Source organism: Haplochromis burtoni, unplaced genomic scaffold (genome assembly GCF_018398535.1).
Source record: "Haplochromis burtoni strain Fernald_Lab_line unplaced genomic scaffold, NCSU_Asbu1 Contig_20, whole genome shotgun sequence".
Taxonomy (NCBI): Eukaryota; Metazoa; Chordata; class Actinopteri; order Cichliformes; family Cichlidae; genus Haplochromis; species Haplochromis burtoni.
In genome coordinates, this window is record NW_024582381.1 from 2807604 (window position 1) to 2816348 (window position 8745).

The 8745-nt window shown below is 41.9% G+C and overlaps 2 protein-coding genes across 2 annotated transcripts in view; both read left to right on the forward strand.

The window, feature by feature from the left end:
• The window catches only part of LOC102304737 (ileal sodium/bile acid cotransporter), a gene marked incomplete in the record, with an annotated part of 6703 nt that extends 2535 nt beyond the window's left edge, over window positions 1–4168 (forward strand). The window contains 3 exon segments of the mRNA XM_042218534.1: window positions 1–130; window positions 219–376; window positions 3521–4168. Of these exon segments, the coding sequence (XP_042074468.1) occupies window positions 1–130; window positions 219–376; window positions 3521–3711 (479 nt within the window).
• Window positions 4169–6837: 2669 nt separating this feature from the next.
• The window catches only part of slc10a2 (solute carrier family 10 member 2), an 8107-nt gene continuing 6199 nt past the window's right edge, over window positions 6838–8745 (forward strand). The window contains exons 1-3 of the mRNA XM_042218530.1: window positions 6838–7833; window positions 8291–8409; window positions 8555–8643. Coding sequence (XP_042074464.1) covers window positions 7460–7833; window positions 8291–8409; window positions 8555–8643 — 582 coding nt within the window. The 5' untranslated portion in view covers window positions 6838–7459. The remainder of the gene's footprint in view (window positions 7834–8290; window positions 8410–8554; window positions 8644–8745) is intronic.

Genomic DNA, 8745 nt, shown 5'->3' on the forward strand with positions numbered 1-8745 from the left:
TTGGAGGAGTCCTCTACCAGTCGTCCTGGACCATTGCTCCCTCCCTGTGGATAATTGGCACCATCTACCCCTTTATTGGATTGAGCCTTGGGTTCTTCCTGGCTCGCTTTGTGGGTCAACCCTGGTACAGGTGAGGTGACAGCAAAATGTTTCTGACACAGCTACATTTAAAATTTGACTTATTGATGAGGTTCATCATTGTTCCTTTATTTGTTCAGATGTCGAACCATTGCACTGGAGACAGGTTTCCAGAATGCCCAGTTGTGCAGCACTATCGTCCAGCTGTCCTTCAGCCCAGAGGAGCTGGAAATCATGTTTGCCTTCCCCCTCATCTACAGCATCTTCCAACTCGTGTCAGCACTCGTCTTTGTGGGATGTAAGACCTTAAAACAAACAACACATACATTGGCCATTTTCTCCTGCATCGCTTGACTTTTTTTTAGTTCTTGGTCAGTGAATGCAGCTTCCTTATTTTCCTTCTTTTCCTCCATTGTGATGTTTTTTTTGCTGTGTTGAGTCAACAGATTGAGCCAGGTGCTGTGCCATATAAGGATTAAATATTTAACCCAAGTTTAACCAGTAATAGAGTTGCAGCATGCTTCATGCTTCTCTGGTGGTTTATCTGTGTCAGAGATCAAGTATCATAACACCTATGACAGCAGCGGTGATGCCCAACTAGCTGCCACACAAATATCAGCTACAGGTACCCCTTTAAAAAGGGCCAAAGGGGCTGCCATTCCCTGATGGAATGAGCTCTCACTCCCTGGGGCAAAGCAAGACCTTTGGTGCTGTACGCCAGTGAGCTTGCTTCTATAATCCAGTGGGACAGCCTTTGTCTGCTTCACCAATCCAGCCAGAGGTAGAGCTCTGTGTAAACATACAGCTGGTAACATAAACACACATTCTGAGTGCTCTCAATGTGGGTACGTAGCACACACACTGGACAAAGAGAATGCATCCTCCTCTGCTCCTCAGATGCAAAAGGAGGGAAGCAAAAGCTCAGCAACTCAAACTCCATTCAGTTATAAGATGCAGGCTTGACCTTAGGGAAATTAGGCAGCATTCGGACGCAATATGACCTTATGGCCATCAGGAGAGAACTGTGCAAGAGGGATGCACTGCAACGCATGTAGGTCACCCACTTACTTTGCTGAAGCCAAAGTGAGAACTGATGCAGTCTTATATGAGAGAAATTTCATATCCACAGACTCAATGGGTTCAAAAGAGGGGCTACATATGCCTCCAGCACTAAAGAAAAGTCCCAAGCAGGGACACTGGACTTAAGCACAGGTCTCAGCCAACAAACCCTTTTCAGAAAAGGTATGGTGAGGGGATGTGCACCTGGTGTCACCCCGTCAAAGCGAAAATGACAAGCAGATATAGCTGCTAAATAAACCTTAATCGTTGAAAATGAAAGGACCTCATCCAGCAGCTCCTGCAGGAATTTCAAAACATTCACAAAAGAGCACTGGAATGGGACAGTGTGGCGGTCCTGGCATCATTGCTCGAAGGCTCGCCATTTCTAACAGTACAAGCCTCTAGTGGATGAGGCCGTAGTGTTCTGAATTGTCACTATCACACTAGGTAGCAGGCCCTTAGCAATCAAGTTTGACCTCTCAGCAGGTAAGCATGAAGACGCCACAGATCCGGGCGCAAATGAATTATTTCTCCTCCCACCTGAGAGAAGAGGTCCCTGCGGAGGCTAAGTTGACTAAGTTGCCAAGGACTCACTGCTAGCAGGCTGATTATCTCTGAATACCAAGACCCTGTGGGCCACCAAGGGGCCACTACAATCAGTGAGAGAGACTGCCGACGCAATCTCTCTAAAATTGGAGATATCATTTCCACTGGGGGAAATGCATACAGGAGCATGACTGGCCATTGGTGCGCTAGCGCGTCCATGCCCAAGGTTGCATTGTGAACGATTATTGAGAAGAACAGGGGGCAGTGAATATTTACCCTGGAGGCAAAAAAAGATCTACCTGTGCATTGGCAAACAGATCCCAAATCTGAGCCACTATCAAAGGGTGCAACCTCCATTCCTTCACCAGAGTACCCCCTTGGGGGAAATGAACACTGCACCATAACAGCAGAGAGCGAGACAGCTTTAATAGGGGAAGGGAGGGTGTCCCTCCCTGACTGTTTATGTAAGAGACTATTGTTGAATTGTCCTTCCTGTATAAGACATGCTGGCCCTCCAGGACTGGACGGAAATGTTTGAGAGCTAAGAACACTGCTAACAGCTCTAAGTGGTTGATGTGAAGATCACGCAGGGCTGCGGACCAGATCCCTCTCACTGATGCACCCTCGCACAGCGCTCCCCACCCCCTTAGGGAAGCATCTGTGGACACCACCTTGCAAAACAACACCCTCCCATCTGAGAGCCCTTATGCAGTAGCCTGGGCTCTGTCCAGGGATAGAGAACTAGCATGCACGATGCGGTTACCATCAGCCTCCTCCAGAGGTGACGCGATGCACACAGGTGGTGAGAGAGAGTCCAGCATTGAAACACTCTCATCTTTACCAGTCTAAGTGGCACTACAGTGATCATAGATGCCATCGTGCCCAACAAATGTAATATCGTCTGGAAACGCAGTCTCTGTCCCAGATGAAACTGAGCGAAGCTGTGATGAAACGCAGCCACGCAGCCAGGTGCAAGCGTGTCACTGAGGCAACTGAGCAGCCAGCTGGCTGACCTGCAGCATCAATGGCGGGGCGTTGTGTGTCTGTGTCTTTAGCACTGATGCACTGATGCTCTAACATCTATGAACAATTTTAAGTGCAACATCTTCATGAGTTTTTATGTCACCCAGGAGTTTTTTTGTTTAGTGGGATGTTTTATTTGCTGTTATTTTTCATCCCTCACTTTTCCTTTCAATTCTACTCTCTTTAGTTTGCAAACCAAAAGGTTCTGTGTTGGGTTTAGGTAATTACAAGTACTTTAACTAATTTAGAGAGAAAGACTTTGGTTTGGGTTAAAACAAACCCCCTAAAAATAGTAATCCTGCACATTTACCAGTGATGAGATGGACCTAACACAATCTCACTAATGCCATACCCCAGTGCAAATCGGAACACATCCGAAGGAAAGACTTTGCTTAAATTAGCAATGCCTGTGTGTTTGAGAAGATGGGGCTACTTAATGTCACAGACGTGAGAATAGCCTTGAATAAACATAGGTTTTAATGTGTGAAAATGTGGAGTGAGGGGATGGATGGAAGTTAGAGTTCACATTGTTGAAAATGATATGGAGGCCATCTTCTGCAGAATACCTTGAAATTTTCACTTTTCTTTCAGTCCTGGGCACCAAACATTTGAGAACAGTGGTTTACAGATTATCATAGATGCTTACTAATTTTGAAACTGAACAGAAAAGAAGACGTAGGATGCTTCAAATTTTCTTGTTATGGCATCTTGCATAGATGCTTTGTCACTGAAGTCCTGTTTATTCCATTTTTAAAGGTTTTGTCCAAAGGTCTTTGCTCACTGGTTCTGAATCTATGGTTTGTTTCCTGTCCAGGCTTCCAGCTTTACAAAAGGTATTGTGGTGGCGGTTCGTCTGCAAACAGTGATGCTCCATACTTGGAAGGTCACAATCCTGATCTAGAAGAACAAAAGTACTGCCCACGGGAAAATGGTGGCTTTGAGGGCGATGAGAGCAACAACAGGGATGTGAAGGATAAAAGCACTGACAAAAGCACTGAGCTGTGATATTGCAGCCCTGAAAACCAGAGATGTTCGGTTGTTGGTATGAGCAATAACAACTGCATCACTGAACACACCATTCAGACTCTACTGTGAAGACACACTGCACTCTGCAGGCTGTATGTGCACCACACTAAACCATTTGGAAAAATTTTAGCTGAACGGGGTTGCAAAAATTTCTTCCCCGGGACAGTCAGTATCTAACTTCAAGTGGGAACGTGGTGGGGACCAACTGCTGAATTATGTGTTATTTACTTTTATTCATATGTAAATATTTAGAACCACTTTGCCTGTACATTGTTAGTGTCTCTTAATGAGTGCTTCAGTGGTGGAAAACAGGGTGGTTTTTTGTTGTTGTTGTTGTTGTTTTTTGTAATGTGACAGTCATAATTTATTTGATATTACTGTTATTTCAAAAGCAACAAGAACACAGTGATGACAATAAAGAACAAAATGCAATATACTGATGTAGTTACAGCGTAAGAAAAATCTATGTGAGATCCAATCATGTAAAAGGTGCTGTGGAGTTGTTTTTTTGTTTTTTTCAAAGTGTGTGATTGAAATGACCCTGCCTGATGAAGTGACACTCAGGTACAGTTACCGCAGAAGGATAACTCAGATGTGGGTGGTGATACATACAAATAATCTGAAGAAACACCAATTTAAAAAACTGAGTGCAACTGTACTTGCTTTGGCAGAGGGGTTGGCAGTTAAATAAATGCAATGGACAAGAAGTAGAAATCAAGTAGGATGTAGAAAACCCAAAAGTATACAGATCAGTTTAAGTTACACAAATACAAGAAAAAATGTAAATAGATTGCTATAACATTAAAGAAAAATGTGACATTTCTTATATAAAAAAATATGGTTACCAATAAAGCTGTTAGCATGAATTAACTGTGTAACAGCTCCATAAAAGTAGATAAAGATAAACAGATTTTTGTTATTGTTGTTATCTAAAAAAGCATATTTGTTGGATGTTATTTATGCCCTGCCGGGCACACATGGGGCGGCGTAACCGAATGTGCAGCTTAGTATACAGGAACATCTGTGCCAAATATGGCCTAGAAGTCCCGTGGTCAAAATAGGACATACCCCGTAGGGTGGTCGAGAATAACCAAGCCAAGATCCTGTTGGACTTCCAGATACAAACAGACAAAGTGATTACGGCTAACCAATTGGACACAGAAGTGGTGGATAAGCAGATTAAGATGGCTATAGTGATAGATGTAGCTATCCTAAATGACAGCAACATTAGAAAGAAGGAACACAAGAAGCTGGAGAAATACCAAGAGCTGAGAAAAGAACTCAAGGAGATGTGGAGGGTGAAGGCAACATTAACCAGATTTGTAAATCCACCATATAGATATACCTGTAGAGGCCTAAAATGTACCTGTGTGCCAAGTTTGGTTGCTCAGCTCTTGATTGTGTAGAGGGAGTTGGTGGATAAATCAGCAAACACACAGACAGACATTTCATGTGTTAATATGAGATGCACCAGATTTAGCATGGAAATGTTTACTTCCTCAAGAATCTGTATTATGTTTATATGTAAAACATTTAATTTAGTTCACAAATGAAAGTTAAATATTGGTATCACCATTATGGACTGATATGGGCATCCAGAGAGGATAAAAAAAGGTATCACGTTGATGTGTTTTAGGTTTCTAAGCTCATGATGACTCATGTACAGTACACTACATAGCAAGTGCTTAAAATGAAAACTTTAATAAAATGAAACAACACGTGATCTGATTAATTTGAAGGAAACCCCTGTGAAGAAATCATGAATTACATAAACTAGTCTGAAAAATAAATGATAGATGATAAATGATAGGTAATGGCAAAGTTGCATAAAGGGAATTAGGAAGGAGATAAAGACTTTAATAAACTAAAACAACACAGGTTGTACTCAGTGGTTAAGAAAAGCTGTAGAAGCACTTAACAGGACAGTCAGAAAAACTCACGACCACACTGGTACTGGGAATTCCACAGTGCTTGTCCTTTAGTGCACATTCTCTACATCTACCTTACAAGGCCCGCTTATCATACATGAAGCACAACCTGTGTTCCTACAACACAGTGTTCCTACAACATTGCAAGTAGTTAAAGAGGTGAAAGACTTAAGGTCCGTCCGGTCCATACGCTCACGTGCAAGAACGTTGCTCTCAAGGGAGGGCATTGGTGCATACTTATGAAGTTACTAACCCTTACCTTGCATTGTCTTAAAGAGAAACCACACCATTGTGACTGTTACAACATGTTCTCATTAATTTGAACGAAACCCCTGTGAAAGAATCATAAATTACATAAACCAGTCTGGAAAATGGCAAAGTTGCATAACGTCAGTTAGGAAGAAGATAAAATATATGAAAAATAAAGCCACTAATCAGGGAACAGCCCTGGGATCTCCTGCTGGGTTTAAACACACTCACGTGGTGGATTTGTTTATTTTTTTTAAATTAGGGAGGCTGTTTTTATATTAACAGCATTTCAGATTAAAAATTAACTCATGTTCAAAATGGTTGATCATGCAGACTTTGGGGTGTTAATTAAAGATTATGTCACCATGAAATGACGAGCTTTTTCCTACGTGCCTAGTCTCCTGTACAGAACAGAAAGCATTCAGCTTGTCAAATTTACATACATTTTCGATCGCTACAGTGTGACTCTGCAGTGCTGTGCTGTATGTTTGTAAGTTTTCTCCCCAACAAACACAACAATGGCTACGAAACATTTTGAACTGTCAAAAGCAACTTCGGTACCACCCATAAGGTTGGACTTCCGGACATGCTAAAGGAAGGTAGAAGTTACCGTATTTTCCGGATTATAAGGCACACCGGATTATAAGGCGCGTTAAGCGAAACAAAACAGATAAGTCAAACTTAACTCATTCTTCTTGCTTCCTCTACTTGATTCATTGATGTTGAATTCTCTGGCAGCCGCTCTATTCACGTTCTGCACCTGAAACAGGGTTTGGTCTTTGGTTTCATTTTATAATACTGGACTTATTTTTCTACAAAGGTTTGAACTTTGAGGGTGTTTAAACAAGAGAGAAAAGTGTGAAAATGTTCATGCCTGTCTGAGAAAAGTGTATAAAGTGTGTAGTGAGGGGTTTTACAGCTTAAAACATCTATAATGATTTTTTTTTAAAAGCTGACTACTTTGCGGATTTTACCTATCTCAGGTTATTTTTTAGAACATGACTCCTACAATAAACGAAGGACCACTGTACACCTTTATTTTGTTTTATGGGCTCTGGGTTACTCATGTTTAAAAGAATGATTAAGAGACCAAAGAGGGCCATATATAATTGTGCAAAGGACATGTATTCTGTGGCTGCTGCCTCTTTGAAACTTTCCCTGCATGATGATGCTTGATGATTGTGAGTTCATTAAAACTTTAAAACCCACAAGGCTGTAAAAACTGGAGCCATGGTGTAATGGTATTTCATATTTCATTGTGATTTTCTTTTTTATATGCATGTGTTTTGAACGCTGACCCCATAAAACATAGACTATTGGTTATTTTTTTATCTTTCAGCCCAATTTTATTTGGCTTTGAAACTGTGGGCATAAAGGGCAGTGATCCAAGCTCACTCCTTCTCTTTGTCACATCCATTTTCCTGGACAGGTGGTGAAACTGGACTTGTCTCACCTCAAGGACTCTAAGAAGCCCCAAAGTGTGTGCAAGTTTTAGTATCTGCTGATATTCTTCTTCTGCAACAACAATATCCACGCTGAAGCCAACCACCATGCTGCCAGCTATCTGTGACAATGCTGCCACAGCCTGCTCGGGCACAGACTGCCTTGTTCCTCCCAGTAACTTCAATGCCATCCTGGGAGTAGTGGTGAGCACGGTGCTCACCATCATGCTCGCAATGGTCATGTTCGCCATGGGCTGCAGGGTGGAGGCTGCAAAGCTGTGGGGCCACATTAAGAAGCCATGGGGCATTATCATTGGCTTCCTCTGCCAGTTTGGCATTATGCCTTTCACAGCTTTTGCCTTGTCACTGGCTTTTGGGGTCCAGGCTGTGCAGGCAGTGGTCATCATCATCATGGGCTGCTGTCCAGGTGGCTCAAACTCCAACATCATCTGCTACTGGTTGGATGGAGACATGGACCTCAGGTGAGACCTTGGGCAGGTTCACTGCTATTTTTCTTTTCCCTTTTCTGTTAAAGAGCAGATTTCTCTGAGCCTTTTTCAGCTGGTGGTTTCTCCCTGTTAAAAAAGGAACCTTTTTTTTTCCCTACTATCACCAAGTGCTGCTCTTAGAGGACCACTATGTTTACTCTATGATAACTATTTGTTTCTCTTGTGTATGTAAACTAAATCGAACATTTTCATGTTTTTTGGATCCCAGAACACTCTTAAGCTATTTTAAGGAAGACTTTCTTGTTGTGTAGCTACCTGGCAGGAGAACAACAGAATTAATGTATTACAAGTTTTTATTGGTTTAGAGTTTTATTTACATTTATTCAATGTTAATTCAATATTTAAATAAAACAGATTGTGTTAGTGTGTATAAGCACAGCTGGGGACAAATGCAGGAAACTCTTCAGTGTCCAAATCCTTCGCTCCTCAGTCTCAGTATGACAGCCTGCTCCTCTCTCCTGGCCTTGGGGATGATGCCTCTCTGTCTTTTAATCTACACCAGCGTATGGATATCCAGTGACACCATCAAGATCCCGTATGACAGTATCGGTAAGGAAAGCTTTCAAAGAACTGAAACACCTTAAAGAATTTCAAACAAGTGCTCTCAATAATGTGTATTATCAGGATGTAACTGTGAATGCTGTTCCTGCCTCTAAGGTAACCTTTTTATAATCTACTTTTTTTGCATCCTCAGGTATCACACTGGCAGCCCTAATCATCCCGATCAGTGTGGGAATGTACGTAAAGCACAGGTGGCCTGAGATGGCAAAAAAGATCCTGAAGGTAGGAATACTCTACAGTTTATTGAATATAATTCTACAGGTTTAATGTTTTCACTTATAACATCTTGTGCCTGTGTGACATGTTTCTTTTTAGAAATAGCAT